Consider the following 23988-nt stretch of genomic DNA (forward strand, 5'->3'; position numbering starts at 1 on the left):
CTCGTTTATCAGGTCTGAGATATTTGAATCTTTTACGACGTTACCGTCTATGGTCACGACTCCGTACTCGTCCCAGTTAATTCTAGTCGACGATGCTTTATCGAGCAAGCGTTTCGTCAGTAAGCGAGCTTCGGCACGGTAAGATTTCGGTACGCTTTCCACTATTCTTTCGACGCTTTTCATCACCCCGAGACTCGCGTCGTGTTCTTTCGGGAGGCTTCTCGCACGACTAGAGCCCGGAGCGAATGAGAGATCGCTCGGCGGTACTTCTTCTTCGCGAGTGTCCATCGCGTCTTCTTCCTCTTCTTCTTCCTCGGCGTTACGCGCGTCTTGATTTCGTCGTCCGTGTGCTACTCGTACAAAGTGAAGATATCGCCAAAGAGCCTCTTTGTACATCTTCCATCTCTCGGCTTCGTCGTTCGGATAGGGCGAATTAAGAATTCGACTCATCTCCGCATCGAGTCTGGATAGAGCGGTTCCGGGTGTTCGTACGGAATTATAATTATTATTATTATTATTATTAACGCTTTCGTCCGGTGTGTTTTCCACGAGCGGTGCGCCGTAGTCGGTAGTCGGTTGATGCAATTGACGCTGCATTCTCTCGAGATTTTCCGTAGAAATTAAAACCATTTTTTTCGCTCTTTCCATAACACTCGATATTATTTTCTCTCTTGTGTTTTAAGCCGTCACCTTGTCTATGATTCGCGAAAATAAGGCCTCTAATAGAGGAACGATAATATAGGATAAGAATCCACCTCGTTGTACCAATAGCTTTCTTTTATTCTTCCAATTTCCGCGCTTTGACGCGATACGACGTAGCGTCGTTTTGTATTTGCTCAGACGATTTTTTTCGCGTCGTTCGAGCGCAACGTTACCATTGAGCGTGTTGAAAACGCATTCGCAAATACAGCGAATAAATTTTTCGTCCGCGGTTCGCAGGAAGGAGCTGCGTTGATTTTTGTTCAGATGACACAGCGCCTCTAGAAGACAAACGTTTCTCTTTCCGATCGAACGTCTAGCGGTTTTCGTTGCAGCGTCCGACGCCGCTACTTTCATCGTGAGAAAGTCACTCGCAACTGTCGTCTCGCGAGCGATGGTGCATACTTTTTATACGCTGGATCTGCGCGGTACGTAGACGTAACGCAACGCATCGTCGGGAAAGATGCTTGTCCGAAATCGATATTTGTCCGGAGTCGATTGTTTCAGATCGAGTAATAAATATCCGTGGGGGCGCGAGGTTGCGTCAAAGTATGCTTCTTCTAGAAACTTTGGGTCATCGGGGTACACCTGTCGCGCGAGATGACGAATTTGAGCGCGATCGCGCGGGTTCTTGAAGACGACGATGTAATTGGTATTAAGCGATATGTCGCGCTGACAGCGTCCCTGGTGAAATAGATTTTGCGTGATAAGTATAACGCTGAGATTCTTATGGTGACTACCCTTTGTAAAAAGATCCACGATGACGTCGCACGAGGATGATTCTCTCATAAGATCGTCGATTATCACCAACTTTGGTGTGAGAGGATCGTGGGAATAATCATGCGCTTGTGGCAACCCCTCGCGAAACTCGATTGCATTTTTCTTTATTTTTCCCGCAGCGTTCCTTTCTTTTTTCTCAAACGCGTATTGAAGTTGTCGATAAGCATCCTGCCATTCGGCGTAATAAAATAAAACTCTTTGGAAAGAAACATCGGCCATTTCGGATAGATATTTGAGAAAAGTTTTTACAAAGACCGTTTTGCCGCATCCAGTGGGACCGCTGACGATAGACGTCCAAGGATGTTTCCAGCGTATGTCCATCTTGCGAAATGAACTCTTCGCCGTTCGCTCGCGCCTTCATAAACGAAAAAAATCAGCGAAACACTATGACGCGATAAGCTTACTGCCCACTGACGGCAGCGGCGGCGGCGGCGGCGGCGGCGACCGCTTGCTCGCGCTAGCGTACAACTCGCGGACTCGAACAAGCTGATTCGGTCCGCGGAGACGCTGGACAAGCGCAACCGCGCTAGCGTACAACTCGCGGACTCGAACAAGCTGATTCGGTCCGCGGAGACGCTGGACAAGCGCAACCACCGAAATTGCTCGCGCCAGCGTCCAAGAGTGGAAACGCTACTTCGCGCGATGAAACGCTTTTTTTTCTCGGAAAAAATGAGGGTTTTATTCGTAAAAATAAATGTTTTCTCGCATAATTTTTCTTAAAGATTTTTCTTCCTCCTAACTTACTTTCCCGTATAAAACCCTCATTTTTTCCGAGAAAAAAAAGCGTTTCATCGCGCGAAGTAGCGTTTCCACTCTTGGACGCTGGCGCGAGCAATTTCGGTGGTTGCGCTTGTCCAGCGTCTCCGCGGACCGAATCAGCTTGTTCGAGTCCGCGAGTTGTACGCTAGCGCGGTTGCGCTTGTCCAGCGTCTCCGCGGACCGAATCAGCTTGTTCGAGTCCGCGAGTTGTACGCTAGCGCGAGCAAGCGGTCGCCGCCGCCGCCGCCGCCGCCGCTGCCGTCAGTGGGCAGTAAGCTTATCGCGTCATAGTGTTTCGCTGATTTTTTTCGTTTATGAAGGCGCGAGCGAACGGCGAAGAGTTCATTTCGCAAGATGGACATACGCTGGAAACATCCTTGGACGTCTATCGTCAGCGGTCCCACTGGATGCGGCAAAACGGTCTTTGTAAAAACTTTTCTCAAATATCTATCCGAAATGGCCGATGTTTCTTTCCAAAGAGTTTTATTTTATTACGCCGAATGGCAGGATGCTTATCGACAACTTCAATACGCGTTTGAGAAAAAAGAAAGGAACGCTGCGGGAAAAATAAAGAAAAATGCAATCGAGTTTCGCGAGGGGTTGCCACAAGCGCATGATTATTCCCACGATCCTCTCACACCAAAGTTGGTGATAATCGACGATCTTATGAGAGAATCATCCTCGTGCGACGTCATCGTGGATCTTTTTACAAAGGGTAGTCACCATAAGAATCTCAGCGTTATACTTATCACGCAAAATCTATTTCACCAGGGACGCTGTCAGCGCGACATATCGCTTAATACCAATTACATCGTCGTCTTCAAGAACCCGCGCGATCGCGCTCAAATTCGTCATCTCGCGCGACAGGTGTACCCCGATGACCCAAAGTTTCTAGAAGAAGCATACTTTGACGCAACCTCGCGCCCCCACGGATATTTATTACTCGATCTGAAACAATCGACTCCGGACAAATATCGATTTCGGACAAGCATCTTTCCCGACGATGCGTTGCGTTACGTCTACGTACCGCGCAGATCCAGCGTATAAAAAGTATGCACCATCGCTCGCGAGACGACAGTTGCGAGTGACTTTCTCACGATGAAAGTAGCGGCGTCGGACGCTGCAACGAAAACCGCTAGACGTTCGATCGGAAAGAGAAACGTTTGTCTTCTAGAGGCGCTGTGTCATCTGAACAAAAATCAACGCAGCTCCTTCCTGCGAACCGCGGACGAAAAATTTATTCGCTGTATTTGCGAATGCGTTTTCAACACGCTCAATGGTAACGTTGCGCTCGAACGACGCGAAAAAAATCGTCTGAGCAAATACAAAACGACGCTACGTCGTATCGCGTCAAAGCGCGGAAATTGGAAGAATAAAAGAAAGCTATTGGTACAACGAGGTGGATTCTTATCCTATATTATCGTTCCTCTATTAGAGGCCTTATTTTCGCGAATCATAGACAAGGTGACGGCTTAAAACACAAGAGAGAAAATAATATCGAGTGTTATGGAAAGAGCGAAAAAAATGGTTTTAATTTCTACGGAAAATCTCGAGAGAATGCAGCGTCAATTGCATCAACCGACTACCGACTACGGCGCACCGCTCGTGGAAAACACACCGGACGAAAGCGTTAATAATAATAATAATAATAATTATAATTCCGTACGAACACCCGGAACCGCTCTATCCAGACTCGATGCGGAGATGAGTCGAATTCTTAATTCGCCCTATCCGAACGACGAAGCCGAGAGATGGAAGATGTACAAAGAGGCTCTTTGGCGATATCTTCACTTTGTACGAGTAGCACACGGACGACGAAATCAAGACGCGCGTAACGCCGAGGAAGAAGAAGAGGAAGAAGACGCGATGGACACTCGCGAAGAAGAAGTACCGCCGAGCGATCTCTCATTCGCTCCGGGCTCTAGTCGTGCGAGAAGCCTCCCGAAAGAACACGACGCGAGTCTCGGGGTGATGAAAAGCGTCGAAAGAATAGTGGAAAGCGTACCGAAATCTTACCGTGCCGAAGCTCGCTTACTGACGAAACGCTTGCTCGATAAAGCATCGTCGACTAGAATTAACTGGGACGAGTACGGAGTCGTGACCATAGACGGTAACGTCGTAAAAGATTCAAATATCTCAGACCTGATAAACGAGGCGATGCGCGATAGAAAAACCGTGAAAGCCGCGGGAAGAGTTCAGTTCGCGCGATTACTTCACGACTTGAACATTCCCTCCGCACTAGTGAGAAATAAAAAATTATTAACAGCCGGTTCTTCGCAAAATATCGCGAAACTTACCGGTCCTGCGGCGAGTTCCACTCCTCAGAGAAACACGGATTCTCCACCAGCGAGACGCCTGTTCGAATGGAGTAAATAGGAATGATGGCTCTTGAAAAATTGTACTACGATCCCGCGCATTATGCCGGCTATTCGGCTGTCGATAATCTGTTTCGCGCGGCGAATTTGCCCCGTAACAATGTCGAGCGATGGCTCGAAGCGCAAGACGCCTACACGCTGCATCGTCCATTGCGACGGAAATTTCCGCGAATGCATTACAACGTAACGAATATCGACGATCTGTGGGAGGCAGATTTGATCGAACTCCGAAATCTCAAAAGTTACAACGAGGGATATTCGTATTTACTCGTGATTATCGATGTACTTAGTAAATACGTCTGGGTAGAACCATTGCGCGACAAAACGAGTAATTCCGTAATGAGAGCTTTTCAGAACGTGCTCTCGAGAAGTAACGGACGCGCGCCCGTATACCTACAAACGGACAAGGGTAAAGAATTTGTCGGGCGATCGCTACAAAAGTTTTTGGAAGAAAATGACATTCGTTTTCGCGTAGCCCGCAATCCGGATGTCAAAGCAGCCATCGTCGAGCGCTTCAACAGAACGTTGAAAGAACGAATGTGGCGTTATTTTACGCATAAAAATACACGACGCTACATCGATGTTTTGCAGAATATCGTAAACGCCTATAATCACACCCGTCATTCGAGCACCAGAATGCAACCGTATGCTGTTACGAGAGAAAATGCGCGTATCGCGTGTGAAAATATAACGCGTTGATGGAGGAGCAACGGCGAAGCGAACGAAAAACGCCGAAAGGCTAAATACCACGTCGGTGATCACGTTCGTATCAGTAGAGCAAAGGTCGTCTTCGAGAAAGGATACGAGGCGCGGTGGAGTGAGGAGATATTTCGAATTCATCGCATACTCGATTGGCGAAAACCACGTGTGTACGAGCTGAGCGATTTAGCGGGAGAAGTCATAGACGGTATTTTTTACGAACAAGAATTGGCTCGGGTTGAGAAAAACTTGCAGGAGGAGGAGTTTATCGTCGACCGTGTGATAAGAAGCCGGGGTCGCGGTAATAATAAGCAGGTGCTGGTTAGCTGGCGTGGTTATCCCAGTAAGTTTGATTCTTGGATCCCTGCTTCGAGTTTAACCCCGCTTGTTCAAAATGAGGACGGATCAATTTCTCTTGATTCTTCCCAGCAATAGCAGTATGCGTTATTTTCCGCACAATGCAACCACTTCCTTCACCACGGAATTACCTCAACCTATACACTTACACGGCAAATGGGAAGTCGCGCTTAACGAGATCCAATTTCCCACTACTTTTTTACACATAAACCACGTTGAAAATGTCATTAGATTCGTCGATATTGAAAATGGACACGAGACGAGGAAAAACGGGGCGCCGTTAACGTCGACGGAAGGCGTAATACCGAATGGTATTTACAAAAATATCGAGGAACTTATCTCCGCTATTAATTCGTCTTGCAAAGATGCGAATTCGCATATTAACTTGAAACTAGAAGACGCTAGCGGCGGTAAAATCTTGTTCAACATTACATGCGATGAAAATAAATGCAATCTGATTCATCATATGAACGTTTCCGATAATCTACTACGAATACTCGGCTGCGGCGGGGCCATACCAACGCCTAACAATCGCCTACAAACCACACATTATACCACGCTCACTGCGACTAAACCTAATTCCAAAGATATTTTTACAGCGCCTTTTATTAAACTCGGGTTTAAAACGGAACAAGGAGTGCGCGCTGGAAGTTTCTATACCGTCGAACCGCACGGATTGCTGCGCGGTATTCCCGATAAACTCTTTGTTTATTGCGATATTTGCGAACCTTATATAACCGGCGATGTGCAAACTCCACTTCTTCGAATAGTACCGGTCGAGCTGCAACATTACGGACATTATTACGCGTACGGCGCGAATCAAGTGAAACATTTCTCCGTCCCGCATTATATCCCATTACGACAAACGTATTTCCGCAGGATTGAAATAGATATAAAAGATCAATTCGGAAAAAGAATACCATTCCAATCGGGAACGCTAACGGTGACGTTGCACTTTAGACGTTTCCAGTAAGAAAAAATCAGTCGGAAAAGCCGCTCGCTATGGCTAGACCGGAGGACCACGAATATTACGATAGCGGAGGTAGGAGCGGAGGAATCACGAGGGTTTTCGTCGGAGCACCCTATCAACGAGGACACGGAATCGGTAGTTTTCTCGGAGGATTATTCAGGAGGGTGCTTCCTTATCTGAGTAAAGGTGTACGAGCGGTTGGTAAAGAAGCTTTACGAGCCGGCGTTAACGTGATGGAGGATGTCGAAAATAATACGCCGTTCAAGGAGGCGGTCAAATCTCGTCTCAAGGAATCGAGCGGAAATCTCAAAAGAAAAGCCAAAGAAAAAATAACTAGCTTGATGAAGGGAACAGGTTATAAAGTATCCGCGAAAACAGCTGCGCTTCAGTTTCCTTTCTTCAGTCACGTAAGACGCAACGCTGCTTCTAAGCGCCGTCGTCGTCAGACGAACAAAAAGAAATCGTCGAAGAATAGCAACGCGCGAAGAAAAATCACGAACAAAAAAAGGGCAACGAAGAAAATACGCACGGCAGGTAGAAAGACCAACAATAAAAAAAAGCCATCCACAGGACGCTGCCGTCGAGTCAAGAAACGCAGTGTAGCCGACATATTCTCTTAATCGACGTGTGAATTAGGAATTTACGGAGCATGTCCTTTCTTCATACACATTCAAACGAGTGCTTAAAGAGTGAACTCGATCTCTTTTCTTTACCGCCTACACAAACCAGCATCGAGAGATCGCAATGGATTTATTACAAACCCGTAACGTCGCTCGCGGACGACGCGCCTATAGAATTCGTCATACCCGGCCATGGGGAAGATTATCTAGATCTCACACACACCATGTTGAGTCTTCGCGTACGCGTAGAATCTTCCCCCTAGCAGGAGGCGGTACCGCCGCTGGCACCCCCGAGTTCAAAGTAGGCCCTGTAAATCATTTACTGCATTCCATGTTCAACCAAATCGACATATATTTCAATCAAAAACTCGTGTCACCCCCAAACAACGCTTACGCGTATCGGGCTTACATCGAGGCGTTATTAAATTATTCTTCACCCGCAAAAAACTCCCATCTGACCTCCTGCTTGTGGGACGCGGATACCCCGGGCTTAATGGACGCTCTCCTAGAGTCGCAAGCCACGAATCAGGCACTCGTGAGACGCTCGCGTTACATTCGAGACGGACAGGCGTTAGATCTCATAGGGCATCTTCACTGCGACGTTTTCAATCAGGATAAATTCCTAATCAACGGGGTGGAAGTTAGAATGAGGCTCGTTCGCTCGAAAGATTCGTTTTGCCTCATGGAATCTAATTCGGTGTCAAAAATACGTCTTCTAGACGCTAGTCTGCTCGTTAGAAGAGCAAAGATAAGCCCCGGTGTGTTACTCTCGCACGCGAGAATGTTGAGTAAAACCACCGCCAAATATCCTCTCACAAAAGTCGAGGTTAAAACATTTACGATTCACGCCGGACTCGTAGGAGAATCGATAGATAATGTAATACTCGGACAACTGCCGAAACGTGTAATAGTCGGCTTTGTCGATAACAGAGCGTTTAATGGCGATAGAAAATTGAATCCGTTTAATTTCAAAAACTACGGTATAAATTTCTCTTCTCTGTATGCCGATGGTATGCAAATTCCCAGTAGGCCGTTACAACCGAACTTCTCGAAAGACGAAAAGCTTTACGTCGAAGCCTACCACACGCTCTTCTCGGGAACCGGCATTCACTTCTTGAACGAGGGAAATTCTATAAGTAGAGAGGATTATGCCCAGGGCTACACTCTTTTCGCTTTTGATCTTACCCCCGACTTGTCCGCTCATTGCGCCGGACATTGGAATCTCGCGAAACATGGTAGTTTGCGATTAGAAGTGAAATTTGATAAGGCGCTTACCACGACCGTTAATTGTATCGTTTATGCTGAGTTCGACAATATTCTAGAAATAGACTCCTCTCGACAAGTTATCGTCGATTTTGGCGGTTAGGTTTTTATAACGTCAAACCCCCCACCTCTACTACTACTACTACGTACATTTTTCCCTAACGTCTGTTTTCTTAAATGACGTGTAAAGCAACGGAAAGAGATTCAGTTTTGTTCGAGACGCGAACGGCGTCGCTTCGTTTGAAAAGAAAAAGCGAGTACTTGGACATAACCATGGATATAGTCATCGATATACAGGGTTTCCGCGATGCCGACGAGAAGTTTATTCCGAAAGAAGTGGCTGTTGTCGCGCTTAACTCCGCAATCATCGGACACTGGATTATGACGCCTCCCTATCCCTTTGACGATTTACCTGAAAAATCGAGACGAGAAAACAACTGGCTTTCGCGAAATTATCACGGAATCGAGTGGTTCGATGGCGAAACCGATCTTAAATGTTTCGTAATACAACTGCGAGAAATAACACGTCGAGTGCGCTACATCTATAGCAGGGGGCAAGAAAAGGCCCGCTATCTGAGGCGTCTACTTTCCAGAAACGTATATAATTTAGAAGGAATTTCTCCGGCGTTTAAAAATTTGCCGGAAGACAAAGAGAGCGGACATCGGTGCTCTCACCACGGTTTTCGATTTTGCTCTACAGACAAATTTCTTTGCGCGTTACGCAACGCCGGCAAATTGAAACGTTGGATAGGCGCTCAAAACACCAGCAGTGAGTGTAGCATCGTTTCGAGCTGCGATGATCTTTCTCGTGAAAATTGGAGCATAAGCGAAAAAGCTGACAGCGGCGTTTTTATGAAAAAGAATAAAAATCTCGATATAATTCGCAATATCGAGGCGTGGCGTACGGAAAAAAAAGAAGAAGAAGAAGAAGAAGACAAGAATCAATCACGTAATTACATTGCAAAAGATATATCGTGTGTGAAGAAAGAAGAATATCCTACCGATAGCAACGCTCAACAAACCATCTCCGCACAATCATTCGAGAACGTCTACTCTACGCGTAAGGAGATAAACCCCTGCGACTCTACTATACAAATAATTCCTCGCGCACGAGCACCGTCTTGTTACGCGACAAATGAACTCGTTGGAAATCTTACACGCGTTGCGTCGTCTCAATGTCAGATATGTGGGAGTCTATCCTGCCGACAGACTACCGAGGGTGTGGACGAGGTCGACAGCCATTGTCGCTAATACAGACGAGCATGATCGCCCCGGAAGACACTGGGTCGCCTTCTACATCGACGAGCACGGTACCGGCACATATTTCGATAGTTACGGAATCCCGCCACACTCGGATCAACGATTTCATCTGCGACTTCGACGAAATTCCACCATGTATCGATGGAACACCGTGCAGCTACAAGGATTTTTTTCGCAAACATGCGGCCAATATTGTTGCGTGTTTCTTTACTATTTGTCTCTTGGTTACAACCTTGAGCAATTTCTTCGTCTTTTCACCGATGATTATAACCAAAACGACAGACTGATAGTATGCTTATATCGCAAAATTTTTCATTGTAAAAAAAATGAGCAAACGAAAGTACGTACAAGTACTTGTTGTAATATTCAACAATGTATTTTTAAAAATTTCAAATAAAACATTTTATTTTATATATTTAACATTTCTCGATGCATGCTTTGAAATAATATTTGTAATTCATACATTAATGTATACTTTTATCATTTATAATTAAATTTGATTCTATTGAAAATCATAAAATGTATAAACTTTATTTTGTCAGTTCAATTATGTATTCTTAAGAAAAAATTCCAAATAAACGATTTTGTATTCCATTTCTCGTGTTTGTTTCCTTCCTCTTTTCGCATGTTCCTGCACTCGACAATCCTTACAGCGCGCTCAATCCGCGGGGTGGCTCATTCCGTTCACGAGATATCGCTGCCACCTTAACCAGCATGCCGAATATCAGACTAAAAGTCGTCCGATCATTCGTCGCTGCGTTCTTTTGTTCGCTATACCGGCGCACGCTCTATACCGTTTGCACCCCCTTAGTCGTCATCTCGTCGAATATCGGTCTAGCAGAATCCACCGTTTGACTCCGTCGTTCTTTTGTTCTCCCATACTTGCCCGCTCACAGGTCGTAGTTCTATCATCCCCCGCTCGACACCTTGGCGATGTTTGTTTACATTTCCCATACCTGCCAGAGAGTCCGGGGTACCTCATATAGACGCGGCTCCACCATAAATACGCTCCTTCACGAGGCGACTGTGTGACGTCGTTTGTTTTGATGCTCCATACCTGCCAGAGAGTCCGGGGTACCTCATGTAGACGCGGCCCTACCATAAATACGACCCTTCGCGAGGCGACTGTGTGACGTCGTTTGTTTTGACGTCCCATACCTGCCAGAGAGTCCGGGGTACCTCATGTAGACGCGGCCCCACCATAAATACGACCCTTCGCGAGGCGACTGTGTGACGTCGTTTGTTTTGACGTCCCATACCTGCCAGAGAGTCCGAGGTACCTCATGTAGACGCGGCTCCACCATAAATACGTCCCTTCCCTTCACGGACTAGAGGCGACTGTGTGACGTCGTTTGTTTTGATGTCCCATACCTGCCTGAGAGTCCGGGGTACCTCATGTAGACGCGGCTCCACCATAAATACGTCCCTTCCCTTCACGGACTAGAGGCGACTGTGTGACGTCGTTTGTTTTGATACCCCATACCTGCCAGGTCCCATACCTGCCAGGCCCCATAGCTATAAATACGACCCTACGACTTATTTCATTTGATCTATAGGTAGCCATGCGGACTAGGACCAGGACTAGAAACCCAGCGATCCAGGTTCGAACCCGGTTTGGATTTTCTCAATTCGGAAAAAAATAAAAAGTTTACGTCATCCCGCGCCTGCCATAAATACGACCCTACGACTTATTTCATTAGATCTATAGGTAGCCCAGCAGACTAGGACCAGGACTAGAAATCCAGCGATCCAGGTTCGAACCCCGTTTGGATTTTCTCAATTCGAAAAAATAAAAATTTCCGCCATCTTGTCAACATCCGCCATCTTGTTTACCCGTAGCCGCCATCTTTTTTTTCCCATCCCGTCAGAGAGGAGTGGGGGAATGTTTTGGCGCCAGACCCACCGCGGGGGGCCTAGACGGGGTAGGTGGTGGGGGTTTGTTGTGACGGCCCATACCTGCCAACATACTACTGTCGCACTTATCGCCGTTGCATTATTAAAGATATTGTTTCTAACGTATTCGTTCGTGCGGCGCGTCAATCCGCGCCTGGCGCCCAATCCTATAAGCATTACCGTATAACTGAGAGAATAATAAATAGAGCAACAAGGTTTTGCACGCCTACCGGCGGGTGAGCTTCTGCTCGACGGAAAAGTTGTCGCAAGTTTTAGAAGCTTAGTTTATGAAAAATAACTGTGTGTTAAGTTGCACAAATAAAGCGACTGCTATAAAATCTTTTATCATATCAATTATTTTGTCGGAACTTTTCAGAATTCTTGTATTTTAAATTCTAATATTCTTTTTTATCCGTGAAGTTATTTACGCAAAATATACAAAATTTCTCTTTTCTAACTTTTTGAAACAAAGTCTGTACGTAACTGTGTAAGTAAATAATTATTATTACGTCGTTTTAGGCAAAATAAATTACATTGTTGAACAAAAATACCAAACTGCTCAAAATTGTCAAAAGTTACTTTATTTCTATTTGTTATGAGATTTACTTCAAAAAATCTCAAATACATTTTTTGCAAAAAACACTTATAAAATATTTATTCGTGACGTAGTAATAATTTGTTATATCCACAATATAAAGACTTAATAAATTGTTTAATTACTGCAAACATAGTCGATGATCTTTTCATATTTGAAATCATTTTTCAGAGAAGCTGATATTATTCATAACGAAACCTCGGATCCCGTTGGACATAAAATAAAAGTGTCATACTTAATAACATATCAAATAGTATCTCTTTGGTATAATGATGTGTTGCTGTGGTCAAAACCAGGTTTCGTTAGATTGCTTGCAACTTATATCTACCATCAGGTTGTTATAAATTCTTATTATTGATATACTACATTTAGTAAATATTTATATTTGCGCGATTAGATCCAATCGTCTTGACTTTGACATACGTTACCAAAACCAAGTGTTCTGAGTAACAAAAAAAAAATTTTCGTCGTTTATTATTTATTAAAAAATTATTAACGAAAGAAATTTACCGAATAGAACGTAATTTGATGACACCATCTATATTAAATAAAGGAAACTCTTATTGTTAGCAGATTGATTTATTTAAACATGGTAAATTGAATGCGTAACAAAAAAAGAACTCTGCCTCTCTCTTTCTCTACATCCTCATCCCGAGAAAACCTTATCTCATACCCAATTCCAATATCTTTCGGAGAAGAGTTGAGTGCGGAGCCCCTTCCCCTCTTATATCCTCGAATTTGTTTGTAATAATTATTCCTTCATTGTAAAGCAAGTGATAATGATCTATAATGGGTGTGTATGCATATATGTTACTTTTTGACACCAAGGACATAATTTTTCGTCTTACATTTGATACAAATATATGATTAAATTTTCATTATTGTATATCAAATACAACAATTCATGACGCAACAATTTATGACGCTATAAATTTATAACAAAAACTGCGTACTTCATATTACTTTTATAACACAAGTGAAAGAAAAATATTTGCTACATGACGACAAGATATGACCTTTCCTCGAAACTTCTGGACAGGAAAAAAATTAGAAGAACTTTATTTGAAGTGCTAATTTTAATTGTTAATAACTTTTTATATTGTCCAAAGCTTTTAAACATAGAGTGACGACTAAACCCATACATCAATTTACCACGTTTAAATAAATAAATCTGTTAAGAGTTTATTCTGTTTAATATACGTAAATGTTAGAAAATATTATATATTGTATTCATTAAATTTCTTTCGTTAATAGCTATTTAATAAACAATAGATTTTATAATAAAAAAAGCTTATTTGCAACGATCAGTCGTGTTGTATTGCTTTAAATTGTAATTTGTTGATTAAATATTTATTTTATTATTTAAAATTTTTCAGATTCCTCCGGATTATGACATAATAAATTTATTTATCGTGGAAACACAACGGGATTCTTTTCTCTTTGATACTCCTTCTAATGCAAATGAAATGAATTCACTCTTAGCTATCTTCTAGATCATATAAAAAGTAAGTTAGGAAAATATATCTAAAAGCCTACAAATGATTAAAGTAAATATAATTAAATAATACTGTTAAATAATACGTACATTTTTATATTTTATAAAAGAATATAGATATTCTTCTTTACAATTTTGAATTTGTTGTATGGAATTTTTTTGCCGAGAATCCAGTATAATATATTCTCTCCATGAATGACCATCTATGTCGTCTGTGTGAATGTCGTGGAGTAAACGGATATATTCAATATCTATGGGATGATTAGCAATCTACAAAATAAATGTTTCAAAAATATATGTAGTATACGTAATGTAACGTTCTTTGCCGTTAAAAATGGTGTTAATGCTGTTGCTGAAATAATTACATCATCTAAAAACAATTTCACTGAATCTTCTGTGCGTCCAGACAATACCACAAGTCTTGGTAAATCATCAGTAGGTGCTCCATTATCAATCTTTTTTTTGACATTCCATTGTAATAGCATGTGAGCATTGGCTCCACCGAAACCGAAAGAATTTATGCCTACATAACCATTTTTAAGCGGCATTGCTTCTGTGATGACGCGAATGCTTCCATCCATTAATCTGGAACAAAATATAAAATTTTTTCTCAAACTACATTAATATAGCTATAGAAATACGTAGGGGATTTTGAAAATATTTATTTTTGTTAAATTGGCGAGCATTTGAAAAAAAAAGTTCATTTTACTACCAAAAAACGGGCACTTATTTGTACCTAAAAAATCGAAATATTAACTTATCGAAAATCGGCTACGTATTTCTATGCGGAATGTTGTTTTAAAGATGTAATATTAATTTGGAGTGAAAAATAGAAAATTGTTTGAGTTATGCTGCGTGCCGATTTGAAAAAACGTGTTTCGAGAAAAACGCGTTTAAAGTTTTGACTCGTGTTTCGAACATGATAAAATAAAAAATTTAATTATTAAAAATTTTTTACCTTTAATCTGCTATTCCAGCACCATAAAGCTGACCTTTCAGGTTGCTAAACTCCTCCTCGTTTTCTTTCCTGGACGCTTTTATGCTGGAGCGAGCCTCTTTCGCTGCGTCCGTCAAAGAGCGCTCCGCGCATTGTATTCGAGCAGCGTACGTCTCTAAGCAAAAGTTGTAGGATTGTGGTCCAATGTTTATGTCCATCACTTTCATTATTCTTAAAACGTTTATCAGTCCATCATTAAAATTACAAACAGCAATGTCACTTGCTATTTGTAATATTTTCTTTCCGCTTGAATAATTTTTAGGAGCCAAGTGCCAGACTGTAGAATTAAAACTTTCGTTGCTGTTCTGCGTATAGCCTCCCAAGCAACGATTCAGCAACTTGTCACGGCTCAAATCCTCGTAGATTGGTCTGATGGCTTCAAAAACTTTGTTCGATAGTGCCGGTTTATGATGAAAGGAGTCTAAGGAACCCGTTGCTTGCGCCTTCTTCCATTCGCACCAAGACTCTGAGCATTTTTCGTGCTGTGGATTTTCGTCAGTTGACATTTTATGAAATAATGTCGCCCAGATTTCATTTCTCATATTTTCCAACGAGTTTGAATTCCGTCGAATGGCCAAGCCATAATAAATTGTTAACTGATCAATTAATTTCATAGTTAATTTTCCTTTTCCTCCAAGATTTTTTGTTTTTTTTTCTCAAATTTCTCAACCGAGTGCCCATTCGTTTTTGTACATGATCAATACATTCTTTTTTTGACACTTCAAAATTTTCATACGGTTTTGCATTCAATATCCCCTTGAAAGTTTTACTGTCACCATCACCTATATAATTTGCGTATTTAAGTCCGTGTAAAGCTTTGGAACGTTGAAACATCTCGATGACAGCATCTACCTCCATTTTACCCGATGAGCCTTCATGGTTCGACTGACATTGATCGGCATGAGTTTCGAGCCATTCTTCATACTCAGCAGTATCTAATTTATTTTTCCAGTGCTCGCAAGCTTTATAGTATTTTGATTTCACTTCAATGTCAACAATTTTCCCTGTAAACCATCCGATCAATGATGTGATCCCGAAAAGAGACGAAAATCCTTGTTTTCTCCAGGAACCATCACCAGATACAGTTATTCCTGTATGCAATCCATTTTCTTCACTTTTCTTCTTCTCATCTTCTGCTGCCTTTTTCATACTACAATCTCGCACAGCTTTCGTAGCGATCAAAATCAAGAGACACGGTAGTGTCTCGCGCCAAGTTCACGCGCAGCGCGCAACGCAAGCGCAAGACCGACCGTGTATCTTTACGCGAGCCCGAAAGTTGAGACGAGCCGAGATTATCGGATCTCGATAACGGCTGGGCCGATTGAGTTGGCAATAGGCTCAATCGATAGCGCATACCCAAATTACATAATCAAAATCAAGAGACACGGTAGTGTCTCGCGCCAAGTTCACGCGCAGCGCGCAACGCAAGCGCAAGACCGACCGTGTATCTTTACGCGAGCCCGAAAGTTGAGACGAGCCGAGATTATCGGATCTCGATAACGGCTGGGCCGATTGAGTTGGCAATAGGCTCAATCGATAGCGCATACCCAAATTACATAAGAAAAGTCTGCTTGTTTTTGCTCTGTGTGCTTTATAAAAATAAATATATGCATTCAAAGTCGAGAAATCTAGAAAATCATCTCGCTAGGATGTATGTCGCGTTGATATGTATGTCGCTCGTGTCTTATTGGTCAGCGTCATTCTAACATGGCGGCGCTCAGACCTGTCAGCTCGCAGTTTTGATGTATATATTAATTACATTTATATATTAGTATCGATCGTAAAATGTATATATAACGTGTTGTGGAGACGAATAAAGATAGTGTATATCAAAAATAATAGTATTCTTCATAAAAAAAATTTTTTTCGATCTTAAAGTGCAGAAGTGTACACTCTCAGTATTCTGTAGTTAGTTAATTAGTGGACAGAAAGTGTACTTCGTGCAGATGGTGGAATCTGCAAGTTTCTGACGTTAGGTGCGCTGATGGCGCTGAGAAGCCGCGCGGCGCGCGCTTACGTTTGTTTGGCTATTTGCTCATTTAAATTTTTAGATGTTACATAGAAAAATATTAAAATTTTATAGTTATTTGAGTTATTAATTACTAAAGATGTCCGAATAAGCACGTATCAATCCAGCCTGCCGCCGAATGCAAGCGCGCGAAGAGATACAACCGCTCAGCGATTATGATCGCTTTCAAGCGTTTCAAAAATCCTCCTCCCTAAGTGATAAAAATATCGAAGTTGTTTTAATAGGTTTGCCATATGATTAAAATGTTTATAATCAGTACAGCAGCGTTACAAACTTTTGTTCTAGGTTTCCACGCACACAATCGAGGGACCATGTTTATGTGCTGCGCAGAACGCTTTACGCAGCATATGAACATGGTCTTTTGATTGTTGCGTGGTAACCCAAGCCAAGAATTGGTAACGCTGGAATACAGACTAATGCAGGCAGAAAATTATTAAAATTTTATAGAAAGAAAATTTAAGCATTTGTTATTGGCATTTAAAAATGTAATAACTATACAAAAATGAGTTAAAGATTTTTGGAATTTTAAAACAATCTATTTCTCTTATTTCATATAAAACACTAAATAAATTTTTACTATACGAACAATTACAATATCATTAACATTAATTTAACTTTTTTAATAAAAAAATTTCCAATTAATGCATCTCAATATAATATTTATTTATTAAAACATCTTTTATTTACTATCTACATTGAGTTTACATTTTATAAAGTACAAACATTGTTTTTTTATCTAAATAAATTTTCATTAAGTTTTATGAATACTATTCAAACTCGTATTAAAAGCTTTGCATTCTAACACACACGAAAAATGGAGACATTTAATTCTACAGCCGGCAAAACTTCGTCGAATAACAATACCACGCGTGGTGAGAAAGTAAGTGCATTATAGCAAGTCATTTTATAAAATTAATTTTATACCGAAATTAATTCGTTTGGTGAAAACATTGGAAGATAGTTTTTCATTTACATTATACTCGTGCACAAAAATAAACTATAATATTACAAATAGAGAACATGAACTTTAAGGTACATCTAAATATACACGCAAACCTTCCAAAAAAGTTGTTGTATATATAAACACGCAAACCTTACAAAAAAGTTGTTGTGTATTTTACCTAACAAAAAAGTTGTTGTATATTTGAAAATCAACAAATTACCTTTTTAAAAAAAGGTAAAGAAAAGGCGCCAAGTGCACGCAAATCTTCCAAAAAAAAGTTGTTGTATATATAAACCTTTCAAAAAAAGCTGTCGTATATATTATATATTAACCTTCCAAAAAATTTATCTTCCACAAAAAAATGTATATATATTAACAAATAACAAACCTTTCAAAAAAAGTTGTTGTATATATAACCAAATAAAAATTTGCTATATATTCTGCCTATAAAAGAGGTGATATCAGAAAATGACGCCAAGTTTAAATAAAAAACCTTTCAAAAAAAGTTGTATGTATATATTTAAAAAAAAGTTGTATATACCAAATAAAAATTCGCTATATATTCTGTCTATAAAAGAGGTGATATCAGAAAATGACGCCAAGTTTAAATAAAAAACCTTTTAAAAAAACTTGTATGTATATATATTACGAAAAAGGATTATATTTATTATATTTATTATATTTATTTATTAAAAAATTTTTCAAATTTAATCAAAATAAAAAAATATTACAAAATTTCGCAAAAAACTTGGCGCTGCTGTACTGAACTACATGTTAAATACATCTTAAAATATTATAGAGAATGAAAATGAGCAATAATTTTACAATTTACATGATTAAGTGTTATAATGACTCAAACTGACCAGAGCGGCAAACGGCGACGCGATAGCCAATTAAACTCTTGTTCTTACGGTAAAATTGTAAGTTGATTAGCTATAGCATCGCCACTTGCCGCTTCGTCGCTCTAGTCTGTTTGAGCCGAAATTTGTTTGCATCGCTTGCTCTAACATGCTCCTACTCGTTCTAATACTCCAAACTAAACTATAGTATTACGTCACATATACTATAGATTAAAGTATGTTGGAATGATTAGGAGCATGTTAAAGTATTGCGATGCAAATCTTATGTAAGTTAATAGTTTAGTACAGCAGCGCCAAGTTTTTTGCGAAATTTTGTAATATTTTTTTATTTTGATTAAATTTGAAAAATTTTTTAATAAATAAATATAATAAATATAATTAAATATAATAAATATAATCCTTTTTCGTAATATATATACATACAAGTTTTTTTAAAAGGTTTTTTATTTAAACTTGGCGTCATTTTCTGATATCACCTCTTTTATAGACAGAATATATAGCGAATTTTTATTTGGTATATACAACTTTTTTTTAAATATATACATACAACTTTTTTTGAAAGGTTTTTTATTTAAACTTGGCGTCATTTTCTGATATCACCTCTTTTATAGGCAGAATATATAGCAAATTTTTATTTGGTTATATATACAACAACTTTTTTTGAAAGGTTTGTTATTTGTTAATATATATACATTTTTTTGTGGAAGATAAATTTTTTGGAAGGTTAATATATAATATATACGACAGCTTTTTTTGAAAGGTTTATATATACAACAACTTTTTTTTGGAAGATTTGCGTGCACTTGGCGCCTTTTCTTTACCTTTTTTTAAAAAGGTAATTTGTTGATTTTCAAATATAATATTTACTGCACGGTCGTAACAACTTTGAAATATAGGCCGTGGCAATTCCATAAATGCGCAGAATTTCATTATTCCAGCTAGCCCCACTCCTAATAGTCGCATTGTTAGTACAATCCTACGGTTAATTTCATATCCATTTCGTATGAATGGACAACTCGGGATTTCAACTTTTGGACAATTCGGGCAACAGACGGTTATTTTGAAGCTTAAACCTCGCGTACCTGATTCGAGAAATCGTATATCAGAGTTGCACGTTTTGCACTTCACATATTCCGAAATGGCAGAGAAAACGGCAAAAAAGTTTATAATTCGGTAACCAAATTCACTTCGTATATCGATATCGTCAGTATCCATTTTCAATTTTTTTGCCGAAGCGCTGACACCGGCCGAATCTTCCTCCGCTTCATATCTGTTCGACGGTCGTCGTTTCGTCACTTTTGCTCCGTCGCCGCGTCTGATACGATATTTTTGAGCCTTTATGGCTTGCATACACTTTCTTTTCACTCATTGTAACTCACTGCGACGTGAACTAGCCTCGGAATCACGCCCAATGGAAATCGGTGACCGCGGTACTCCACGCTCGTCGGGAGCAAGGTAACTCGCGAAATCAGCAATAACTGCACGATTCGGTAACTCGCGGTACTCCACGCTCGTCGAGAGCAAGGTAACTCGCGAAATCGGCAATAACTGCACGATTCGATAACTCGCGGTACTCCACAAAATTCGGGAGCAAGGTAACTCACGCAATATCGGTAACCGGAAATGGGCGCCAGGTGCGAGTAATCGCACCGCGGTATCGGTAACTTCAACAGTTCTCTAAAATGCTCGGCCGCTCCTCGCTCAGTATATGACAGAGAGGCGCAGTTCTTTTACTTAACGTTAGATATCTGGAGTGAGAGGCTAACGCAAGGATAACTCAATAATTAACAGTTAACAATGATGTATTTCAGTGATTTAGTTTACAAGGGTAAAGATGCTTAAACTATTCGGCCGGAGCCGATACGGCGGAAATAGGTTGATACGATGGTAGGGCCCTTCGCCCTATAAATTCGGTAACGAGAATCGAGTTCGATGCCTACATCAAATCTCGGGAACGCGATTGCGATAATTCGCCGCTGATCCGACTATATACAGCCAACGAAGGACTTATGTTTTGATCATCTGATACGGCCGGTGAAGGCCAAATAAATATACTCTAAACGACGGTAACCTAACGGCCAGAAATGAAATGCCGCGGAACGGCTATTTTTCGCGGGTTTTCCCGTTTCTCGCTGAGACGCTAACTTTACGGTAACCGCAATCTCGCGGAGAACGTTCCCGAACCAAAATCCGCCCGCGGACATTCACCCACGATACTTCCGGTACGGTAATAATGCGACAGAAAGACGGTAACAATCGGTAATTTCAAAAGAACGGTAACGGTAGAACGGTACGGTAAAGAAACGAACGACAAACGAAACGGTAACGAGAAGAGACTGTCGGCACTTAATTCCCGCAAGTCGGAGAGACTTTTTACGCGATATCCGGAGCCGGCTGGACATGCGGTAATTGAGCGTAATTGAGCGCTCACGGTATCAAAACTATGGTTAATGTTGTGAGAGACACAAAATACAGAAATAACTCACGCTACCAGCCATAACCGGACGGAACTCTACGGCTACCCGAGAGGCGGCTTACAATGAGTGGACGTCTTCGGCGTCTTCGGTGTCGTCGGGCTGAGTCCTAGGTGTCGTCCTCACGCACTTGCGGCACACCGAACAGTGGCTCTTCTCGGCTCTGCACGTAGGTCCTCTCCAAGTCCGCGTCGCCTTCCTGCGCATCCTGCCGATTTTCCGAAAAGGGGGGCTCCTGAGAACCGCCCACAGTTCATCCAGGGCGCCCCCCGCTCTCTGTGGTTTCCTCAAATCTTTCGGCCGTTAACGTGTCGATGAGTCGAGGTTCCCGGAAGAGACTGGTTAGGCTGGCCGGGCCATACTCCGGTCCTTCCGGGTGCAGCATCTTCGGGGTCCCCGGAGCCGTCTGCAGCCGGGCGAGGTCCGCTGCTGCGTGTTTCTGCGTTTCTTAGACTCTGTGGCTGAAACCAAAGCGGAGTTAGATAGGGCTTGGATGGCGGAGGCGACGGGATCGCGGTACCTGACCTTATGCCGTGGGGTCACTGACGCGTGACACCCGTCGATGATCCCTCGGCGTCCGGTCTTCCTGGCGATGCTGCATCTTCGCCCTGAGGCACAAAACACGCAACGCCGCCCGCACGGGGTCTCGCCTTACAATTTAAAAACGATATTAATGACATAAAACGGGAATGACAATACAAACAACGCGTACAAATTGTGGAGTCTCGCGGGTTGCTCTCTCCACGCGAGGAGCAACACCAGGACTCTTTGCTCCCTCGGCCGGGCTATCGCTCTTGTGACGGCGCTCGAAAAGCGTCACGTCACATTGTAAAACTATAGTTTGGAAAGTACATTTTTGAAACAAATTTGTACAATTATGTACTGTAATTAATGACAAAAGAAAGACCATTAATCTCAATTAAGTATAAATACAAAGCTATAATTTATAAATTATTCACCCATATTCCATTCAAGATGATTTGTTCTAAGAAGATTAATTTTGTTGAATAGATTTTCTTGTAATTGCTTTATATTGTTTGAGCCTGGGAATCTACCAGCCATGCCAGAAATAACAATTTCATCACTGGATTCGGTATTAATATACGATTGATATGTTTTTTCGGTACCCATAATTCTAATTGTTTTATTGGATTTACAAATGTGCAGAAAAATAGATGCAAATATACTTATCTTATTTTATTTTGTTTTACTTGTTGCGATGTTTTTTTATTATATGATATTTGGTTTTGAAAATGCACTGTGTCACTGTAATATTGGATATTGGTTGAAGACTGAATGATAAAGCGCTGAAGCACAGTTTTTATAAGCAAGTTGACGTAATTAGTCATGTGAGGTTTTAAGGACTTTAAACTATGAATGTATTATCGTTTCCGCTGTACATTTAATAATTCAATTTTCTAGTTTTGTAACGTAAGTAAAATATGTCTAATTGAAATTTATTCGTATTATTATTAGTTATATATATTTATTTAATATTATACAGATTAGTGAATATGTATTATTTAAACTTATGTGAACTTGGCACCCGTTTTAAGAAAATGGATTTTTTAGATATGCATTCGATTACGCTTCGTTTGTACCCGTTTGTACCGTCTTTGATTTTATTTGTACCCCAAAAGGTTGCAATTTATAAAGGGTTGAAAAAATTGTCAGCACCCCACTTTGAGATAATTTTTCTAATGCAGTTTGATTCAGCATCGTTTGTACCCGTTTGTACCGCTTTTCGTTTTGTTTGTATTCCTACGAGGGTGAAAGTACCGAATTTTCAAAATAGGGGTAAGAGCTAACTTTGCCATTTTGAGAGATATTTTAATTCTGTAGACGGGTGCTTCTTCGAAATCGTTTGTACCCGTTTGTATCGCTTTTGGTTTCGTTTGTACAAAGATATATTTCTTGTATTATAGTACGATAAATATAATTAATTCTAATAAATGTTTAAGTTTAAATTTATTTAGATTAGAATATAATTCAAGATATCATAACATTGACGATTGCATTTCTACTGCATTTTTGTTACTGTGTTGGCGATGGCAAATCATGTTCGTTTTTTATATTATAATTTTTCAGTTTTTATATTAGGACCTTGAATAAGTTCTCGCTGTTTTTTTTGTTAAAAAAAAACATTAATTTAAAATATAAGGCTTACAATAACTTTACTCAAAGTATTGTCCATCATTAGAGACCACTTTCTCCCATCTTTCTGGCAGTAATTGAATCCCCCGTCGAAAAAACGATTCATCTTTTGACGCAATCCATGAATCGACCCATTTTTCGGTTTCTTCGAAAGAATGGAAGCGCTGCTCGCTCAAACCATGCGCCATCGACCGAAACAAGTGATAATCCGAGGGGGCTATGTCCGGTGAATACGGCGGGTGAGGTAGAACTTCCCATTGAAGCGTTTCCAGGTAAGTTTTGACTGATTTTGCCACATGTGGCCGAGCATTGTCATGTAACAAAATGACTTTGTCGTGTCTCTGCCCGTATAGTGGCCGCTTTTCTTTTAGAGCTCGACTCAAACGCATCATCTGAAGTCGATAGCGAGCTCCCGTGATAGTTTCATTAGGTTTCTTCGTCTTCAAACTTTGTCGGTGCTCCAGAACGTTCTTTATCTTCAAGGTCAAAGTCATTATTTTTAAAGCGCCTAAACCAGTCTCTGCATGTCGTATTCGACAGAGCATTGTCACCATATGTTTCAACAAGAATTCTGTGTGCTTCAGCTGCAGATTTCTTTTGAATAAAGCAGTGCAATAAAATTCCCCGCAAAAACACTTTATTTGGCACAAAAGTAGACATTTTCGCAATAGGTAATTAAACACGTGGTTGACACTGTGGTAAACTGTATCTACTAGAATTTGAGGTTACATATAGTACTACTTAGCTGATGCGTTTCCGTACGAAA

The 23988-nt window shown here is 40.9% G+C and overlaps 2 protein-coding genes and 1 pseudogene across 2 annotated transcripts; 2 read left to right on the forward strand and 1 right to left on the reverse strand.

The window, feature by feature from the left end:
• The first annotated feature begins 4619 nt into the window (after window positions 1-4619).
• Window positions 4620-5747, forward strand: LOC136997503 (uncharacterized). Its single transcript, XM_067348411.1, has 2 exons — window positions 4620-5257; window positions 5321-5747. The coding sequence occupies exons 1-2, from the start codon at window positions 4620-4622 to the stop codon at window positions 5745-5747; spliced, it is 1065 nt and encodes a 354-aa protein (XP_067204512.1).
• A 1843-nt stretch (window positions 5748-7590) lies between these two features.
• Window positions 7591-8625, forward strand: LOC136997512 (uncharacterized protein F54H12.2-like). The gene has a single exon (XM_067348420.1). The coding sequence runs from the start codon at window positions 7591-7593 to the stop codon at window positions 8623-8625; it is 1035 nt and encodes a 344-aa protein (XP_067204521.1).
• A 5896-nt stretch (window positions 8626-14521) lies between these two features.
• LOC105673283 (uncharacterized) lies at window positions 14522-15892 on the reverse strand (annotated as a pseudogene).
• Window positions 15893-23988: the final 8096 nt, after the last annotated feature.

Source organism: Linepithema humile, chromosome 1 (genome assembly GCF_040581485.1).
Source record: "Linepithema humile isolate Giens D197 chromosome 1, Lhum_UNIL_v1.0, whole genome shotgun sequence".
NCBI lineage: Eukaryota > Metazoa > Arthropoda > Insecta > Hymenoptera > Formicidae > Linepithema > Linepithema humile.

What these genes read in the sequence shown, in the direction of transcription:
- LOC136997503 (XM_067348411.1), top strand. Translation starts at nt 4,620, where the DNA reads ATGGCTCTTGAAAAATTGTACTACGATCCCGCGCATTATGCCGGCTAT. An exon ending in TCGAGCACCAGAATGCAACC is followed by an intron (nt 5,258 to 5,320) that starts GTATGCTGTTAC and finishes TTGATGGAGGAG; the next exon opens with CAACGGCGAAGCGAACGAAA.
- LOC136997512 (XM_067348420.1), top strand. Translation starts at nt 7,591, where the DNA reads ATGTTCAACCAAATCGACATATATTTCAATCAAAAACTCGTGTCACCC.